Source organism: Leuresthes tenuis, unplaced genomic scaffold (genome assembly GCF_036924035.1).
Source record: "Leuresthes tenuis unplaced genomic scaffold, fLeuTen1.0.hap1 SCAF_7, whole genome shotgun sequence".
NCBI classification, from domain to species: Eukaryota; Metazoa; Chordata; class Actinopteri; order Atheriniformes; family Atherinopsidae; genus Leuresthes; species Leuresthes tenuis.
The window spans coordinates 23361611-23382825 of NW_027325361.1; the positions used below are offsets into that span (position 1 = coordinate 23361611).

The 21215-nt window shown below is 41.0% G+C and overlaps 1 protein-coding gene across 2 annotated transcripts; it reads left to right on the top strand.

Annotated features, from left to right (window-relative positions):
- Positions 1-442: 442 nt before the first annotated feature.
- reps2 (RALBP1 associated Eps domain containing 2) lies at positions 443-19645 on the top strand. Of its 2 annotated transcripts, XM_072390024.1 has the most exons (19): positions 443-817; positions 5837-5960; positions 6415-6590; positions 6972-7080; positions 7366-7472; positions 7576-7708; positions 7792-7855; positions 9798-9966; positions 10059-10112; positions 10347-10425; positions 10871-10945; positions 11333-11393; positions 11508-11644; positions 11990-12051; positions 12189-12278; positions 15185-15271; positions 15362-15495; positions 16652-16757; positions 18446-19645. In XM_072390024.1, the coding sequence occupies exons 1-19, from the start codon at positions 638-640 to the stop codon at positions 18512-18514; spliced, it is 2016 nt and encodes a 671-aa protein (XP_072246125.1). In that variant the 5' UTR covers positions 443-637; the 3' UTR covers positions 18515-19645. The 2 variants fall into 2 exon arrangements, with proteins under 2 accessions (XP_072246125.1, XP_072246126.1); XM_072390025.1 differs by lacking the exon at positions 10059-10112.
- The last annotated feature ends 1570 nt before the right edge of the window (positions 19646-21215 follow it).

Genomic DNA, 21215 nt, shown 5'->3' on the forward strand with positions numbered 1-21215 from the left:
TAATCAGCATTATTCTAACTTAGCCAGCATACTTTCGTCTGAAACCTCTTAAAAAGAACATAAAGTTCTGCTTAGGTTTTTATTTTTATATGTGAAAGGCTAAGCTGAAGTGTTAATAATAGTATAGTGTAAACACATTTAACTTCTCTTAGCAAGACATTCTGACTTATGAGGAAATACTACAATTTTCCAGTCTCCTGATGTCAGTCATCGTTTTTCATTTTTCATATTTACATACAGAATCGCACGTTAAACACAGCACTTCTTCTGTAATTATACAATGTAACAAAAGGGACAATGACCTGTGTCAAAATAATGTTAAAAATATATAATTTCAATATGTGTTGGAATATGAAGCACGCTCTTATTTCCTCCTTTCCTGTACTCTGCCGCCCCCTGCAGGCGCAGAGCGGAAGTGCTACAATCAGCCACAATAGACAGTAGGAGTGGACAAGTCTGAGCCGAGCAGGCGGTCTATTTTCACGGGGATCACTCTTGTAGGTGATACCGCTCACCGCTTTTCAACCCGCTCTTTCTTTCCCGACCTGAAACAGGAACCGGCGCCTGGAGCAGAATGTATTGATCTGTTTTGGCTGCAGTGCTTCTCCAGCGGATCCTCCATGCGTCAACCCCGGGAATGGATCAGGAATCCGCTGCGGCGTCTGGGAGCAGTTTCATCTCCCTGAATGAACATGAGCAGAGGTATTACTCAGGTCTCCACGGTTTGTGTCAGGTTGACACTTCAGGAAAACTGTCGTCCAGCAAAGTGGCAGAGCTGTTCAAGGCGTCCCAGCTACCTCCCGAATCCCTGCATAAAGTGAGTGTGTGTGTGTGTGTATTGCTTAGTAATCACATGTTATGAGGTGTAAGAGGCTGAGAAATGCGGCTGCTGCGGCTGCTGCGCCCCAAACCCCAGTGGTGAGCAGGGTCTCACTGATCCTTCTGTGGTCTCCAATGTATTTTATTGAGTCATATTTTCATTGTCAACGCTGTGTGTGAAGGAGAGAGGGTTCACCTCCTGTTCCTCTCCACCTCTGTCATACAGGAAGCCTTCTCATTACATAGCTATGCATTTGGTCTATTGTAGTCAGCTGGTCCTCAGAAAGCAGTTTACAGATTGTATGGTTAGGCCAGGCTTTTAGTTCTAATTTGTGATGATGGGAGGAGGTTTTAAAGGTGCAAAGGTTGACACTGAATCTGTAGCCGTCAGATGCCAATAAGAGCTCGGGCTTGAAAATCCCCTCCTTATCCTTAAAGGACCTCAAAGGCTTTCCAGTTTCGCCCCCCATTTCCAACACATGTATTTCACGTCATATTTTAGTTTGATTGTTTCACATATCACTTTAAGTTGCACAGCAATAGCTGTGAACTTTCTCTAAGTCATCCTAACCATCTCAGTTAACAGTATTATCAAATGATGTGTCCACAATTTGATTTGTTGTTGTTGCAGCTCCTGCCAACCATTGACTTCTCTCCTTTTCCATCCAGAATGATGATCAAAGACTCGTGTCTGTTGTGGAAACCATCCCAGAAAACATCAATAATATTGTGTCAAAGTTACGTTGTTAGTTATTGCTGAGTTATTGCTGAGCACACTTATCAGCCTGTACAGACTGATGTTCACTGCGATGGACTGAACAAAATGTGAGATTTTTTAGAAGTGTGCTATTTGGTATAGAATATATATGAATGGTTGCATCAATGGCTGCCTGGACCAAGATAAAGAGACAATAATATGTCCTAAACCGGGCAAAACTATCACTTCAGAGTTTAAATTGAAAAAAAGTTCCTCATCTTTCTTTTTATAGATGGACAAATACCTTATTTTTTCATGGTATTGATAATGTTTTAAGGGCTGATCCCACACACCCTTGACAGTTGGTGATAAACGGTCTTTTCACTGGCTCCAACACACAACTACCAAGTCATTTTGCTGACCCATCACAGGAACAGAAACACATTTTTCCAGCTCAGATGAACAACACTGCGTGTTGCCGCCTCCATTTCACGACACCCTCTGTCCCGAGAGGCAGGCCCCCGGCAGTGGCAGCCCATTGTGTGTCTGTGTGGGTGTCAGGAAGCTTGGCATTGAGCTGCGCTTCCTTCCTGTCCGGCCTGGATCGCCGCCAGCACACGGGGATGATTGACACACAGCCCTCTGAGCTGTGCTCAGCCCTGCTGCAGGATGCCTGCAGGATCACTCCCAGAGTCAGTGCTTTCTTCTGGGTCACCATGCCACACAGTATTAGAGAAAGGTTTATTTCCTCTTGGCTGCATGCTGAATTGCACATCATGTTATGATTCGAGATCCCTATGTTTAACTGTAAAAACACAAATGTCAGTTTGTCAAAACAAAGAAGCTTTTTTATCATCTGCCGTGTGCATAATTTATTCTTCACCTACATTGGAAGTAAGTCTGTAAGTCTGCTCTACATCGAGCAGACTTACTGAAGAAGGAGCATTATGTCATAGCTGTGTTTACAGCAGAGGAAGAGAAAAGCATGACACTTCCTCCTGCTGCAGTGAGATCGGTTGTTGGTCTCACGGATGCATATAGCCTTCAGGTCACGCTGCTACTGGCTGATATTATTTGTGCTGTCAACAAAGCAAAATGTTCCCTGTAGTATTTTATCACAGGAGTACGACAACAGCAACACCAGCCAGTGTTTGTGCTCTGAGGCATGTTCAGGTACCTGTGCATGTCTGTGTTGACAGATGAAGTTGCCAAGCCGGTCTGGCTGAAAGAGGTGTTGTTTAAGTTCTTGTGGTTGATGTCACATCCAGGTCTGATGGTGTTAGCATTGCCTGCTGTGGTGCAAGAACTACATAGATTTGTATTTGTGCAATTAACCATAGAGAATTATGCTACTGTTAAACCTGAAAGTATCAAAACTTGTTGTCTATATGTTCTCAGTACATTGGCATAGTGGTTTCCAACCTTGGGCTCAGGTCCCTTCTAAGAGTTAAAGGATTAGTTTGAGGCTGGTGCGATCTAATGTAATTTAGCTTTTTCTATAATCTATAATCAGTTTTTCAAATCGACTGGTTTTGGAACCGTTAAGAGCAGAAACTATATATTTAGGGTCCTATCCACACACAGTTTAATCTTTTTACAATGCATTCTGATTTCATAAACTAATCATATAGTTTTTAATGTAAACACGTAATCAGACAAAGAACTACAAATTCTACATTTCAGTGTAAAGTAATAGAAAGCTTTTCCCCGTGAAGTTCAGCGTAATAGATGCCTGCAACATTACTTCAAAGACACAGCAAACGGGGGTTTTGAGACAGTAATTTTGTCTCATTTTCAAATGTAGTTTTCTTCTAGACATTCTAAACAAGGCTTGTGATTCATTAATCCACTTAAAGTCAAACCTGTAGTGACATTATGATATGTTAAAATGTGGGCTTATTTCCTTCTTCCTTAAATGCCTTTTCTTCCTTAGGCCATAAATCGGACCTGTCTGTCTGGTTCTTCAAGACCTTCACAGTTTCCCTTGAAATAATCTCATTATCAGTCCTTCTCCACAGGCCTCGTGCACGCTGACTAACACTGCCGCAGACCTGACCTCCCCTCAGCTCAGCCTCTCACGCGACAGCACTTGTTTTGAACGTCCTGTCCCTGTGAAAGCTGTTAAATGAATACAATGCAGGTCAAGCATAAATAATCTCTCATAAATCAGTATGAGCCACATGCACTTAACCAGTCCCCCACCCTCATTAGACCATGGGAATTAACTGCTCCCTTGTCATTCTTATTTTGAACACATATAGCAGCAAATGTTTTCTAAAATGTGTGTTCATGTAGGTTTTTACAGTATTGTGTTCAAGTACTTCACTTACAATCTTCTTTTTATTTGTCTTAGATAGCTAGTGTTAATCCACTGTTGCCACAAGAATACATATCCTCTGGAATCTTTCAGTGTGTTTGTAATAATGATAAAAGTGACTGCCGGAATCATCTTAGGTCAGGGTGATGAACTCAGCTTTAATTTGAATTTAGAGCAAAACTCTTACTTAACATTTTTAAGAAAGACTTTGTATAAGAACTTTGTATTTTGTGATAAATTTGGTCAGTCAGCAGCAGTGACAAACCATGAAAAGATGTACACATACAACCATATCCTTGTTTCTGTCGGAGTAGCTGGATAGTTGGATAAGAGCTGGTTTCTGAATGAGTGATTTTTCATCACATAGGGATGGTGTGGTGGTCAGCAATGTTTTCTTACAGCAAGAGGGTTCCTAGTTCGAAATTCAGCCAAGGCCTTCTCTCTGGGTGCTCTGGCTTCATCACACAGTAATGGTGTTTCTAAATTACTGTAGAAGCGTATATACTTGTTTGTCTTATTTGTCTTATGTGTTGGCCTTGCGATGGACTCGCGGCTGGTTCAGGGTGTACTCAGCCTCTCACTCAATGGCAGTTGGGACTGGCCTCATATGGAAAATAAATTAATGTTTTCATGCGCAAACAGAGAAATTGGATACTTAATAAACCTGATTTTAGCCAGGATCCTTAATTCTATTTATGAAAATATGAAAATCCCCTACCCCATAAAGAGTGAAAACAGCATGAGGTTCCACCTGTGGCGATTTAACTTATCCAATAATACCACAATGTGTGGTATTATTATTTTTACACTCTGTGAGAAATATTAATTGGTGATCTATTTAAAGTTTGATGAAAATTATGTTCCTTTTGGTTTTGGACATGGTTAGGTTTGCAGATTTCCCCACTGACCCCGAACTGTTGTGCTAAGTTAAGTTAAGTTAACCAACCAACTGCTGATGGTTAGCTTAGCATGCCGTCAGCTAGCCCAGATTAGCTCATGCTATCCTTTCCTTTTTGTTACTTTCTCAATATTTGGTAAGAAAAATACCATGTAAAAGCAACAAGCAGGAGTTTAATGGGATGGCCAGTATTTATGAAAGTTAAAGCTAACCAACAGCTGGTCTATCCCTTTTAATTTTTGGTTAGTTAATAAAAAAAAATTAATTGAAAAACTATATTGGAAAGCAACATGAGGTGGTTTTAATTTCAGATTCAACTTCATCCATATAGCACCTTTCCCACTGACCTGTAGTGCTACTGTTGTTTTTTCTTTATCACCAACTCTTAATGTTAAGCTAAGCTAACCTGTCAGCTGGCAGGAATTGTAGAACCAGTCTTCTCTGTTATACAGCAAATTACGGCATTGTCCAACATGTTAGCCTTACAATATGACACATCCATAGGGTCATGTCTCATGTTAAAAATAATTATAATCCTACTGTAACTTAATATTATTCATACAGCCATTGTTTTAAACAAATTTGCCTTCAGAAAAAGTATCCAAAACTGGCTTGCATACAGTGAACATAAGGCAAGTTAGTCTTCCAGTACAAAAGCACAGAGTGGTGTCTTGTAGTCTGGGAGAAATAATTGAGGAGAGTGTGTGTGCATGAGCATGATGTAACAGAGGACATTTTGTTTCATCTATATGTTTGGGATTTGTTTTTCCTTGATTGTCCTACAAACCTTAATCTTCTTTGCTGCCCCTAAAGCAGTCATTGTACCTCTAATCAAAAGAGTGTGGGGCAAACAGATCCACTGTGCTGCTTATCCCTTACTTACTGCTTCCTCCAGCTTTACTCTGAAAACAGAACTCATAATTTTGTACAGCGCATTATCTTGATCTCGGTCTAAAATGCTTAACTCACTGGTCCTTGTAGGTCAATGTGTCAGATTTTTTTAAACACTTCTTTTTGGCATTCTGTTTGCCCAACTGGTTTGAAAGTACTACATAAAGACCTTACTTTTCCTTTGATTTGAAATCCTATAATTCCTCTTTTTCAGGTGACCGAAGTGTGTGGAGCAAAGCATCTGGGTTACTTTGGAACAGCTCAGTTTTACGTGGCCCTGAAACTGTTGGCGGCTGCCCAGTCTGGTCTGCCCATCCGCCTGGAGAGTGTAACCACCAGTAAGTCTGCTGCTCAGAGAGGAGGCGTCTTATGAGTGCAAAAGGCGATCAGAAGATTATCTTAACATGGCAGGATTTGGCCTAATCTGGCTGAAAGGGGAGTCGCGTGGAAATAGCTAAGTGGGTTTGCCCTTATTACAAGACTGCACAATCAGTCGGACCCCGACCAAAGACTAAATCAGTTTTCTCCGTAATGCCACATAGTTTGATGGATTATATGTGGAAGTTTGTTCAGAGGTTCATATGCACTGTGGTTTGTTGTATAAAGCCTGTAAGAGGCTCATCATGATTAATTCCCTAAGTCTTATTCTAGTTGTAGCAAAGGTCACCATGCAAGAGGTTGGGGGTCAGACAGCTTTTTAAAAGAAAAGTTTTTCTTTTAGTTGGTTACAAGAAAAACAATCTAACATGGAAACGGAATAAATAAAAAAGTATCCTAATCATGTCTCTGTAGATCTACCTCTACCCAGATTTGTCGGGCTGAAGAATGAGCCAGAGATGCGCTACACAGCCGTTCCTCCGGGCACAGATGCTCAGGCTGCTCTGTGCGGGCCTGCGGCTGGTTCTGTCCCCTGGACCCCTGCGGATAGGAGCCCCTTCAGAAACCTAGAGGCTAGTGCAGACAAGAAGGTGAGGTCTGTGATGAAATTTAAAGTGCTGCAAAGCATAATGTGTGCTGCTGACTGCCGTCTCTAATGTACACTTCAGCCTTTTAGCTGTGAGAATGGATTACTGTTCAGATATGTTTTTTAGCGCAGGGCCATTAGGGTTGCAGTGAGCTATAATCGTTACAGCAGAAATTACTGTTTAAAGAGCGATTAGGGCACGCCGAGCCTTGTTCGGCTTACTGAGTCAAACCTAAACTTGATGCCAAGTTCTTCTGCATTGGCTAAAAAAGAAAGAATGGTGGGAACACTTTTGCTCCAAGGGTAACTAAAATCTGTGTGCAATGGCTACATACTATTAAAGTGTGATGAATAACAAATATTTGTGCTTCTTCTGTGTTCGAAGGAGCCTTGGTCCCCTCCTCGATCACCATGTAGCTCACCAACGCACTCTCCACTGACCTACCGCAGCTACCCATACACCAAGCAGAGAAACGGGGTTGACACACAAATCAGTAGGACAGTTTTTTTTTTAACAAAGTGGTTGTTCTGTCTTTCGATTGATGGAGGTTGCCTGTGCACTTGTTTTGGAAAATAAGAACAAGAAATTCACTGAAATATACTAAGACTCCATCTTAGGCTCCTGCTCATTCCTCCATGCACTGATGTCTCTCCTGGTCCATTTGATCTTTAGAGCTCTTATTCTGTCAGATCACATTTTTCAGAAATGCAATCAGCAGGAAATCTCTGCATGTCAGACTCAGATTTCTCCAAAGGTGTGTTTCTCTCATGTCCTTCAGCCTATGAAAGCAAACATTCCCCACGTTCAATCATTCAGCTAGAGCAGCACACCTCGCCCAGCCACTACGGAAACAAACCTGCTATGGAGCATCCAGCTATGGCTCGGGTACAGACAGATTTTTTTATACCTTAAAAATGACAAAATTTTTGCAGTTTATTTAGTGTAACTTTAACTATGTCTCACTTTGCATTACTTTATACATGCTCAGGCTTCCTCAGTGGAGAGGCTCGATCAGGAGGGCGCAGTTGACGATGACCCCTGGAGGATCACTGAGGAACAGCTGGAGTATTACACCAATCAATTCAAAAGTCTTCAACCGGACCTAGGGGCTTTGATCCTGGGTATGGACGACACAGTACCTACTTCTGATTGAAAATGATTCAATCAAACTTTATTTTCTTAGCACTGTTTGCTCTCTTTACAGGAGCTGTAGCAAAGACATTCTTCACAAAATCCAAGCTACCAATACCAGAGCTGTCTCACATTTGGTAAGCGCTGACTCATTGTAACATCTGTCCTTGTTCCATTCTGGGGTCAGTTGGCTGTTTATCAGCAGAGTGCCTCAGTATACCATCTGGAGCAGAAACGAGAACATTTTGAGCTGGCTGATGATCCCTGTTTTTCTTTTCTTTTTTTTTAACAAAAATGCTTTCGAAAAATAAATTAGTCCGACCTAGAAAATCTGGCTTTGTGCCATGTCATTTTAAATGTGTGCGCTGTTACATTATTAAAGGAAGACTTTGACATTTAGTTTGCGTACATAAACAAAAGACTAAAACCACTTTCATGACTTATTAAGCTACAGCCAACAATGGGTTAGCATAGCTTTGCAGAAAGACAGAAATTGTGGTTCAAAGCTTGTCTGGTTCTAATTCAAAGCTAATGAAATCTAGTTACCACCACAGTGAATAAATTTTTTTTACTTTTTACACAAATTAAATTGACAGAGTGCGACAAGTTTTAGCCTTTTCCTCTTTCTTTGTTTCCTCTTAGTTTGCTCAGCTAAGAGGCTACTGTGTGTTTGCTTAGCTTAAAACAAATGCTAAACTGCTGTCACTCTCACTGTTGACTACTTCAAGTTCCTTGCAGCAACTTTAAGGGCAAACAGTCACGGGTGCTGAAAGCCCATGTGCAGTGTTCTTCTCGTAGTTTGTCACTTAGAGAAAGGCCTTTGACAACAGTGGTTGTTTTCTTTCTGTGTGGATGGTGATTTGTCAGATGAAGCGGCAGTCATAAAATCAGGCTTTTATCAGAGCAGAGCTGATGCCTGGAAATGCCTTGAAACAACAACAATGTGTGTGAACATATAGTCTTAATGGAGTGTTTTTCTGTAAAAACATTTTAGACTGATTTTACCGTCTGACAACAGAAACAAAAAAAATGGTAGCAGATTTACTGGGAACCGGGCTGTATTGATATACAGTACACTTGAACAAAAATAGGAGAAGATAAGCAAAGAGCAAACACACAAACACAATGTAATTATGTCATGGATATGCTAATTAGCATGTGATAACATTAGCCACTTTTTAAGCAGGCTTTAGCTATTTTTCACTGTAAGTATTTGTTTCTACTGTGAAAAATACCACAGTGTTTACTGTATACTGCAAAACATATAGAGCTTGTTGTCTTTCTCTGGAAACATAAGCAACATTTACTGCTAATTTCAGTGCAGCACAAATAGAGGAAAGTGCTCACATGTAACACTCAAACTTCTAGCTTGAGTGCACTCTAGCTTCACCTGGCTTACTTTAGCATAAATTTACAGCATCCAGTTAGCAAAATTACGTTTGTCAAACAATTCCTTGTGTATTTACTCATGTCCAAACACTTTATGTAGTCATTTGTTATGATTTTTAACTTCTATTACGAATAAATACTGAATATGATCAAATATGTAATACTGAAGCATATGATTACACACAGATTACCTGCTCCAGCTATATGCTAACAGCTAATACAGCAGCACTTAATTTTACTGGTCTTTAATTAAGCATTATTAAATGTCATGTAATTATGAGAAAGCTTCCTGGAAAGAACTGGATGATGTGGAATAAATGATGAAAATGGAGATTGTGTTCCTACTCTTTCACTGAACTGACTACAGTAAATTGCGAGTCTAATTGGTCATAAGGTCAGTGCACAGCATATCAGCTGGAAATGAAAATATTGTGGGTAAAGTTAAGCCTTATTATAATACAGTATTTGGATCTTGTGTTTAGATCTAGCTTTTCTTTAATGAGAATTTCTGTTTTTTAAGAATGATTACCAGATCATATAGTTCATGGCAACAAGTAACACAGTTCCTAAATGCCTAAATTATACAATCAGGAATATTGTTTTTCGAGAATTTAATTATAACTCAGCTTTCAGATTTTGCAGATGTTCTTCATCTTGTGAACGGATTTTTCTTTTCATTTTCTTTTTAAGGGAGCTCAGTGATGTGGATAGAGATGGAGCTCTTACTTTCTCTGAGTTCTGCATTGCCTTTCATTTGATTGTGGCTCGCAAGAATGGTTACCCCCTCCCAGAGAGCCTCCCTCCAACCCTGCAGCCTGGGTTCCTGCAGCATGAAGAGGACATTCCTGATACCCCTGAAGTAAGGAACGTACCTTCAACCGGCTTCATTGTTCAGATTGTACTTCAGTCTGGATTCAGAATAAAAGTCCTGGAACTGTGTTTTCTTGGCAGAGTGCCGAGCCTTTAATTGTCTTTGAGGATGCAGAGCTGAGGCCCAGTCAGATGGTGAGACGAATCTTCAGATGCTCTGACTGATTAATTATGTGAGGTCCCACTTTTTTGCCTGTAGGGGGCACTAACAAGCTGATCATGAGACAGTCCAGCTCAGGCTAAAACCACTGGAGTCTCACCAGCATATTGACTTGGAGCAGAACATATTACTTCCTGAAATGCAATGCACACTTAAACATTATATCGGTCTTCGCAGGCGGTGATGTTGTGTTGTGTGAACTGTTTTAGGATCAAAGCATTATAGAGAGGCCCCAGCCGAGCTTTACCGCAATAAAGCAAGATTTGGAAGAAGAATCCAGCAAACAAGGTAAATATTGTGGCAAAAATAAGTATTTTTTTTATTTAGATTCAGCTGAAAAAAAAAAACTCTTTTTTTTTAAATACATATAAAAAACAGGTGCATTTATTTTGAGTGAACTTGGCGCTCCTCTTAAGTCACAACATTAAATTAGCTTGTACTTGGTGGATGTTGGCATCTGAAAAGTCCAAAAGTGTGTTGCGATGTTATCTTTTTTTTTCTCCAAAGTTTACAGAAGGAAATTTTTGAAAATGAGCACATGCGAGATTCAACGTATGAGTGTGTCCTGCATGCATATAAAAACAAACAAGTTTCCACACCTGTTACCCTCTCGGACTGTTAGAAAATAAACTCGATCAATGGGAGAAAAGCTGAGCAACACTGTTTCAGGCCTAAAACCATTAGAAACACCTCTTTGTTTGTACTTCTTATTTCTTTATTTTCGTGTGTCCAGATGCCGGTGTGAAAAGTTTGGCCACATCCCAAGAAAAACAGACTCTACGGCTGGGTGCCCTTTCCGAGAGGCCAGGTGATACTGAAACTCCTTTAAACATGGGAAAATCAAAGAAGTTTTTCTGTTCCTGTACTTAAAGTGGTGGAAGTTTCAGATTTAGCCAGCATAGTGTAATACCACAGAAACCCCATACGCTGGCCTGAGAATCTCTTTTTTTGTCCTCTAATTGTTGGCAATTGTAGTATGATTTAGTTCAGATTGTAGCGTGGAAATAAAAGCATGCCTTTCCAGTTTTGATGTATTTTTCAGGCCCATGGCATCCTGGTGATAAAAACAATATATGAGCAGTGTTGAATGAGCTGCGTTACCGAGTTAGCTTACAGCTCGTGGCTAAAGGGAAGTAGCTGCTTCTAATTTACAACAACAGTAAAAGCCTGACACTGTTCTGTTTGTTGAATGCAGCCTTTCTCACAGAGCCGCCTCAGGATCTGGACCCACAGATGAGGTCAAAAACTAGACCGAGGTGAAAATGACCCGTCTTTCTTTGGAGTGGATTAAACAGTACGCTGTTATCGTGTGTTGCTGATTGACCAGCATTACATTCTTTGCTCTGCCGCCCATGTGTCTTCAACTACAGGTCCTACTCCAGCACTTCTGTCGAAGACGCCATGAAAAAGGCAGAGGAGCCGCCCACCCCTCCGCCTCGACCGCAGAAAACCCACTCCAGGGCATCCTCGCTGGACCTCAACAAGCTCTTCCAGCAGGGCGCTCCAGGTACTGTCCGCACCCACAGCTGCACCCACGGCTGCACCCAGTTCTTCCCACAACACTGGCGCTGTAACACAGAAGGTGACAGCGCAAGCAGCCATGAGCAACGGCGCATTGTCCGACCGAGCTATCAGGTTCTGTTTATGGCACTTCCCTTTTCAAGGGGACAAAAGCAGAAATGGAAACGGGTGTTTATTATGGTTTAGTGTGAAAGATAAGCTCACAGCAGTGAAAGTCAGGTACTGATTAGGACAGTGTGGATGACATATTTATGTTTAAAGAATGAAATCTGACTCCTGAGAGCAAACAGAGGCATAACATAATTTTAGATCATTTTTGGGGGGATTTTAGGAATAAAGAGTGGATGGCCCCTGCCTCCCCCTGCCCTCCCTCCGAGACCATCGACCTCACAGGTAAGTCTGCACATTGTTCCTCTATCAAATGAGAAAAGCCATTTGTTGTTCCTGTGAACCACACCAGTGTAAATTTCTCCTAAACTGCTGTAGAAAGAAAGCTTTGGTTAATCAGTACCTTACATGTTTCTTGTCAGGTGTCTCATTTTATCACCGTCTCAGAGAAAACTCCTCAGAATAAAGTGCAGCAGCCAAACTTTGCCGACTTCAGCCACTTCAAGGAAGAGGTGAGAGTAAAAGCTCCTGTGCCACAACTTTCTGTTGCTGCTTTATCCATTTAAGTATTTCTACAAAAGAAAATGGTGATATTTTTTTAAAGATATCCAGCGGGAAAACTCCAAATTCCATTTCAGAATGTCAGCGTTTTCCACCTCATAATTGTGTCACCGGGGTTGTGTTTGCCAAACATACGAGCCTCTATTTCCAGGCATATAAAAACTCAAAGGTTATGGCAGCGGTGAACGTCAAAGTCTGTGTCTGTGAACTGAGAGGAAATTAATATATCAAGTACTATTTATGGCTTAAGTGACTTAAACATTTAGTCTCCTCTGTGAGATCCTGAATGCCGATGGCCTGTTTCACCGCATGTTTAATCCTGTGGATGATTCATAGCCTATTGATGAATGTTGTAAACACTTTAATGGTTGTAAAAAGAATAGCACAATATAGTGGATTATAAGTTGTATCTGAATTTGTAAAAATCTTCGTATAAATCTTACTCAGAGTCACTCATCCTCCAGAAAGCCATCTCAAACTGATCAGCGAAACAAACATTTCCTCTGTAAAACCTTATGTTCACGACCTGATGCCCTTTCAGGACTGTTCAACCATTCAAGAAGAGCGCTTCCTTTTTCTCCTTTTTTATACTGCTGCACATGAGAACCTTTATTGTTTCCTCTTCTGTCACCGAGGAGCCAATTCTAGGAAATATAAGCAATCCCCATATTAGGAAGTATCCTCGCTCAGTTCATGCATTCAAAAAGTTACACTGTAGTACCTCAGGCTGCGAGCTGCTCAAGATCCCCTTTATAAGCTTCATTACTGCCGAGTGATAAATGATGCACATGCTAATTATTGTGCCGCATTTGTGACCTTTTCCCCCCTTCATGTTTGTTTAAATCAGTTGTTTGGCTGCCAGGCATAAAAAAAACAAAATGTACAGATTGCAAAATATTGTATTTATTAGACTTAATTAGATGGACCCTTTCTCTCCTTTCAAAAGGCTTGTATTTACACAGCTTTGTGCATTATTTTGTCGTCCTCATGGGAGTAAAGCTTTGAAACTTCATATTAATGAAATCCAACCTTCTGGTTTTTCTTTGACAAATCAGACGCAGTCTCGCTGTTAAAGGCCGCAGCTGGTCCTTTCTCTTTTCTTTTACTAAGCTTTTTCAGCCTTTTAAAAGAAAAAAAAGAAAGGAAGGAAGGAGAAAAGTGTAATTGGCAAACAACTGAAAACCCCGTCCTCCGGGGTCCAGCCACAGACGTCACAGTGGCACAGAAAAACAAAAATGGGATTCAAAAAGATCAAAAATAAACTAATAGAAACAAGCTACGTGCATGGATGTGAGGAATTCTTTCTGCAATGGTTATGGAAATAAACGTGCAGTGTCATAACGTGGTCCATACATCTCCTGAGTGTATGATTCCCGCCCCCCCTCCTTTAATCTAATCCTGGCTTTCTTTGTTTAGCCTAATTAAAACCAGCCTTGCCAGATGATCCCAAAGATTACGCTGCATGTATATTTTTCACTTACTAAGACAAACTGTAAGCCATACCTGCCCAAGCTCCTCAGAGACATGTTTTGTACGTGAGTGAACTATAGGTGTCGTTAAAAATGGCTTCCTCAACATAAAATACGCCTGAACCTGTGGGGAACTCAAAGGAGTAGTTCAGTTTACAGACTCACATCTGGACATTTAAAATGTTCCTTCCTTTCGCTTTTTCTAAGGAAAAAAAAAAATCTTATTTCATCTCATGTCACTTAACGTTTCACTTTTTATTCTCCTTGCTTCACGTGTTCTATTTCACCTCATTTTTTACTCATTTTACTTCTCTAAAAACCCCACTTTATTCAATTTTGCCTCACTTCACCTTATTTTTCTTCACTTTTCCATCTTTTCCAAGACACTGCAGTGCAGTTGAGGCCCTGGGTCTGACCACCAGGACTCATATTTGTAATTGTTTTCTGAAGCACGTCAGAAATAAGTACTTGTTCCTCCTGAGAGTGGAGACAGTCAGTATTGATCCAAATCGAGACTACACCTTTTGTAATAAACCGTTCTTCACAAAGGGACTGTGATGACACTTGTTTAGAGATCCCGGCCCTCGCCTCACTGGAGTGAAACAGCCATGGCCTGCAGCTGATGTGACCACACACACTGCCTTTTGGGCTCCTGTGGTTTATTGCCTCTGCAGCTACTACTACAGCACCCTTAAAAGTTTCCGTGCTGCGGTTGTGTTTCACGTCCAGTGGTGTCGTGAATATTAGGACCATTTATCTGCAAGTCAGTTGCATTCTCAGCTAAGTGCATTCTAAGGTTTCTTGGGGACATTGACCAACTGTTTAAGCCATTCAGGAAAGCCCAGACATTTCAACTGCCTCTATAATGGAGACAGCAGCCCATTGAAATTACGAGGACAAATTCACTGCTCCCAGCCTTTCCTATATGTGAAGCGCTGTGCAGACAACATCCACAAGGTGCTGCCTTCTAAGGAACGCAACAACATTAAGAACTTCAGTGTGAAAGGCCTGTTCTCACTCTTTTGCACTCTTAACCTCTCTGCTGAATGAAAGCAGGTGGTGATGCATTAAGTATCATATGCAGAAAAGAAGAATGGCTAAAATACAGCAAGGAGATGCCATTAAATCATGTTAATTCATCATAGTTGCCCCAGAGCAGCCAAGTAGCCGTGTCTGGAGAGTACTTCATCATGTTCCCTATGGGGACGGGGCTGATTTATCCACGGTCAGGGCAGATGCATTTCATCTTGTCTCTTTTTAGCCATTCTCTTGTGTCATTTCACCCCATCATGACATCAACACTGTTCTCTGGCTGGAAGATATCTTCTATCCAACAGTTTTTCAGATCTTTAATTTTGCTCAATGAAACATTTTTGATTGCGTTGCAGGAGGAGAGCAGTTTGAAACCTCAAGAGCAGGGAGGCCACCCTGGATTTGGACCAAGTACTGAAGACTTGTCAAATACTCCAAAACAGGTCAGACAAGACGTGCAAAGGCCCATTCCTGTTCTGTTGTGCAAGTCTGTGGTTGTGTTTCTATTGCAACAAAGATCATTTTTGTTTCAGGACATCTCTGGGACTTCTCACAATCAGCCGCCACAGAAGCCAATCCGCAGGAAGTATCACCCAGAGAGCCAAAACCTGGAGACTGTGCCGCCTCCGGCCATGCCATTTCCTACCCCTGCCAAACCAAGCCAAAAGTTAGTCAAACATTTAAATCCTCACACTTCATTATAATCATATTACATTTTATTTTCATCAAGCGACATTAGCTAAACCTGGAAGCAGTAGCGAAAAAATAATGTAGTATTGTTTTTTTGTTTTTTTTTAGTATTGTCACTAACTAAATTAGCAGACACGATTAGCTAATTTAGCAACGATAACTGGAAGCTAAGCAGCTAAAGCAGCAAAAATCTCCCCCAGGAGTAAAAGACTCTGAGACTATGAGACATTTCTCATATCTGCTTCATGTGTAATAAATCGCTGTTTGGGAACAAGTTAGCTGGATAAATGTTAGCAGGAGATGGCACGCCAGCCTTCCTGTACTGCCCTCTAGTGGCCAAAACAATCAATTATTATGAGTCGCCTATTTTAGGCTTTGAAAGCTTGAGAAATCTCTGTGTGGCTTGATACCAAAAGAGAGTACAGTTAGTCGCAGTCGGTATCGTAACATTAGACTTTGTGAGCAGTTGTTATCTATATTCTAATTACCTGGCATTCAGCTTTTTATGAGTTATCTTGGCTCATTTTGAAGTCATTAAAGACCATAAACTGTATCCAGATATCTTTCTAGCGTGATTGCAACTTATAAGGCTGTCGTGTGGTTATGTGCCACTCTCCCAGTTAGGTACTAAGAAAAAATGTGCTAGTCTAAGAATAACTTTTTCATAGCCTGTTTGGATTTTTTTATGGTAATGCATATATATGATTTTTATATGTACTGATTAGGGGCATGAGTTACTATGGCGTCAGGCGTCACCCAAAGTCTTGCAGCATTTGGGTGAGTCCTTGTATGTACTCCAGAGTGTCAGGAAATCCCATGAAACCCACCCAGAAAGGGGAATTCACCAGACATTGAAGCACGCACTAATTCACCATAATGACTCTAGCATGTGTGCCTCTGTCTCCTTATTGACCAGACATCTCATTGAAACTGTCAGGGACGTAGAAGGTGACCATCAATAACAGTAGTGGCTCCCAGCAATGTCTTGTTGATGGATGTGAAGCCACAGTTTTCTATTGGTCTGATCCTTTCGTTGAGCTCATGATCTAGCTCAAAGCATTTTATTCCATCTCCGAAGAAAAGAGCTAAAAAGTGAGTTTAAAAGCTGATAAATTGGGATGTTCTTGTCTCAGGCTGCTGTCCAGACAAAAAAGGGAAATCCAGATGGCGATCCGTAAGAACAAGGAAACCAACGTGGTGCTGAAACGCCTCAATAGTGAGCTTCAACAGCAACTCAAGGTCAGTCCATTCTCTAGTTCTTGAAGCACAGTTTGTGGATACCAATACAGTATTTTGTTGAAGAAGTGCGAGTCCATCTGTGTGAACTTTGTGACATTCCCTGCCCTCTGCCTCCTCTGGGAAACAGGTCCTGTCGGTCTTAGAGAGCACATCTGAGGGATGCTTGGCTAACACACAGAGTGCACATTTAAATCTGACAGTTCAGTCAAGAAACACGGACAACAATGCACACTGCATTTGAACCCCAGCCACAAGAGTGTGGTGTTGTTTGTGCTTTTTCAGAAACTCTCCACTATGTGTGGGAAGTTGAATTCTACTCATTTGCAACTGACAGCAAATATTCCCGCCGGCCCAACTTGTTGAAAAGCCCCAAGCTCAACTGTCTGCTCCCCTGCCCATCACTCATAGCCGAACTAATGGCTAAGACTTGGCTGTTTGCATTGGGGATCTGCCTGTGGCACACACACTCACATTACGAACACATGCTGCATGCCTGTCATTCTCCTTGTAAGGGATCCAAGAGTGAAACCTTCACGCTCTCATGCAGGGCTTTTATAGCTTTGATACAACAGAGGCCGGAGGATGAAAAAGAAAGGAGGACCAGTAACAAATGGCCTTCTTTGTGCCATTCTTCTGTACAAAGTAGTTTGATATTAGTGTTTTATAATCATATTCTTCTCACATTTTTGCAAAAGGTCATCTGGGATGATAAATATTCTCTCAAAGCATCTGGGGAATTCTGCAGAGAAAGGCATATGTGTCTTTATATAGACTCAGGCCTTGTTGAAATACCAAAACAGCTACTGGCACTCACAACTGTCCTCTTCAAAATAGAGCTTGGCTCGGTCAGGCATCCAACTACAACAGGGTGTGTGAGCACAGAGAGGAGGCTCGATGGAGAGGGAGTTCTTTCCTGGCTTTGCAACCAAAACCGTTCCAGAGAAAAGCGACAGTTTTGCCATTTCACCCAAGCTCCTTTTTTTTTTTCCATCTCAAAAAGAGGGAAGTATTTATAGTGCTTTCAATAAAAGTTTCATAACCAGGATGGTTCAGAGTGCTTCTCCTACTCCACCTACTTAAGCAAAATGAACGGGTAACTATGTCTAAACTTTTGACCAGAAGTGTAAATGTTCCACATTCACATAATAATTAATGCCAGGTGAGGAGGTAAATTGAACTGGTAAAACTCTGAGAATCAGGGATTTTCTCTCTCTCTGTTCAACGCCTTTATGTTTAGGCTATCATGAAGATTACAGGACATCTTTTAGGGGATTAATCTTAAGGAGCATCGTTACTATACCAAACAGGCTTTACTCTCACTTGGTAGTGTTCCCCGGGGAGGTGCGGTCTTATCATAACTCCCTGCTGGGCTGAGCTTTGCTCTGTCTTGAACGAGGTGACCAGGTCAGAGCCTTGACTTTAAATGTTAATGATACATTTACACAATCTGTTCCACTTTTTGGCTCCTTGAATCAATCCTGCGGCCTCCCCTCTAGCGCTACTTTTTGGACAGAATTAATATTTTGTTATATAGTGAACATTGCAGCCATCCGAGGCCTCTGGCAGGGTTGTGTTCTTGACTGTCGTCACCATGGCTATTAAAGCAAACAATGCTTTAAGCGCCTGAGATGCATCTCTTGCTCTAACTGCAGTGATCAGAGGTCATGTTTTCTTTTGGTCGGCTGCAGGTGGTTCACCAGGAGAGAGTCACCTTGGAGACCCAGCTGGAGCTCCTGCGGCCTCTGGCCTCGACGTGACCGAGCCTGAGGTCTGGTTGGGGTCACGTTGCCAGCCCTTGACCGGAGAGCAAGAGGTTCTCTGTTTGAGGCCAAAAACAGGAAGTTGTTTTTAGTCATGAGTGCTGAGTGAATGTTAAAGGGCTGATAATGGAAGCAAAAGTGCATTGTTGACTCAACAAACAGGGATACAATTCTTCCTTGATGGGGAACTCCTGTCCCACATTTGTATGTGACTTTTAACGTTTTGCAGGAATAAACTTGTATTTTTTAGATTACTGTGTATTCTGCACCCTGTAAAGTATCATGATGTTTCCATTGTGACATTCTAACTTATTATTTTCTTTTGACTTCCTGTTAGTTTCTCCATATAAATTTTAAATTGTTTACAGTACAGTATGAGTCTGGCGAGTGTATATGTTCTGTGGTAATCATGGGAACTAGAATCCTCTGTATTTTCTTATTTACGACGCGCTTCATGTGTCTCCCCATCCAGGGTCTAAAGCAACTGATGGTGCTACAGATTCCTTTCTCAGTCATTTACTTTTTGCACTTAAAGAAAAACTAAAATGCACAACATTGCAATTGCTGTTGGCCAAAAACCGCACGAGACGTGACGTGAATTTGAATTAGCGATATATTTTAAGCTTGCACACAAAATGCGTCTGACAGAGTAAAGCTGGGACACACATGGTCATTAGAGCACTGAAGAATGTCGACCCTCTTAACACTGAGTTTGTCTGAAATGTGGACATTTTACTTGAAAAGTTTTGCCATCTTTAATTTGAGCCTTGTCTGTTTTTATTCATTCGTGTTTATTATCAGACAGAGTTTTTCACCGAGCTGCATCCCTGCTGTCATGATGATTTTGCCGATATTCTAGTTTGAAAAGAAAGAAAAAAAATGAAGAAAATAGCACAAATACCCCATGATCTGCTGAATGGATGCTAACACAGAAATGGGTTTGAGATTCGGTGCCACTTAAAGCTTGCTGTTTGATAGAACTGAAGTGATGAGATGGTTGAACTTCATGATGGCATGACTGATTCTGCATGTTTGCTGAAATGTTGTGAGCTGGACTGTAATCATGCACAACTCAGCTTCTGGGCTTAAGATGCAAATCAAACTAGTCAATAAAGCTGTCTATTTTTATTGCTCGAGTGATCTTTTTTCACCATTTTACTGCTTTGATATTTTGATTTGGTGCTCTTAGAGGCATGAATGTTGACACCCTTAAAAACAGAAAACTCAATGAAATGCTCAGATCATGTTTTGTGGGAGAAACAACAGAAATGTGCTGGCATTGTGATTTATTGACAGAAGCAGGAGAAGTTATTGTCACACCATCAGACAGAGATCAAACAGGCTGCAGTCATAACCCCACGGCCATCACAAAGCAGCTGCGCTTTCTCTGTGCATCGACACAGACAAGCCACCGATGCTCAATTATTTCACCCAGAATCCCAGATCCTTTCTGACGCTCGAAAAATATCCATTGACACACTTGGCTCTCATTTAAGACACTTAACATACTGATGGGCCTGTTTTTCAAGTCTTTCGCGCTCTCCCTTATTTAAGACCATGGAAGCACTATGATTTTGTCTGGATGTTGTTACTACAAACGAACATATGACGTTACCGCAGTGATATCGTTACTGTGGTTTTGCAAGGTCAGTTGTTCAGCCTATCGGTCTTAGTTGTATCACTTTGTGCAGACATTAGATATGTCCTTGGCTACTGTTAGTAAATTTTGCTCATTATTGTCACTAGAAGAGGAGTATGAATTGGTTGTATTCAATGTGCTTGTGATAAATAACAGTTTTAAGTACCTCCCCAGAAATAAATGTTCTTAAAAGGTTCATTATATGGTGACAGGAAACTTTTGGAATGGTATTATCCAGCCTTAAACAAGCATGAAAACCTATTTTTATACGATTGAAAATATATTCATGAATGCTTTTTTTCTTATTTGTCTCACATCTTGCATTTTTCATTATGGAGCTTCCTGTCTGCCAGATTAAGCACATCTTGTCTAGAGTGGCAGAGGCCCTGAAAAGTTTGTTGTAAATGAAGACATCTTAACTATATATTTTTAAGTCAATGCTTTCTGCAGAAATTTGCAGAAAAACTTTTAAGTGCTTGCCCCCTCTTCTTCTTTTGGGTGGCCTTGTCTCAAAAAAATTATCCATGAAATGTGCCAAACTGACCAAAACTGCTCAATTACAGGTTAGCATGTTTATGTTAGCATGCTAATGTTAGCATTTAGTTCAAACAAGCTCAAATTACAGATGAACCAATGTCTCTTGGTGGGTTGTGTATTTTCTCTCCTGATCCTCCTGAAAATAGCAGCAAGCAAAAGATTTTGAGGATGTGTTCTGCAACGTTAAATTGAGTCTATCAGAGAACCAGAGACAAGCACAACGGAATTTTTGGGTCTTTTTGGGTAATTAAAACAACAAGATGAGAGCAGAGTGAAAGAGATTCTTAATCCAAGGAAAGTAGCTAAGAGTGCTTGAGCCTGTGTGAAGGTGGATGGGAGGAATACATTGCTCCCACATCTGAAAAAGTGAATGGGAAGAATAAATGAACCAGACTGATGGAGTTCAGTCTGAGAGACAGATATTGAATGCCAGACAGCAACAACAGGGTACTTGAAACTCCTCTTTGCCATGACAAATATTTGGCACAGTCCTGCGCGTGTCAATACCTGCCAAAACCTCTG

Excerpts from the sequence above, each read along its gene's own strand:
- reps2 (XM_072390024.1), top strand. The coding sequence starts at position 638 with ATGGATCAGGAATCCGCTGCGGCGTCTGGGAGCAGTTTCATCTCCCTG. Across the intron at positions 5,961-6,414 it reads CCTGGAGAGTGTAACCACCA|ATCTACCTCTACCCAGATTT; the intron begins GTAAGTCTGCTG and ends ATGTCTCTGTAG. Across the intron at positions 10,946-11,332 it reads TGCCCTTTCCGAGAGGCCAG|CCTTTCTCACAGAGCCGCCT; the intron begins GTGATACTGAAA and ends TGTTGAATGCAG.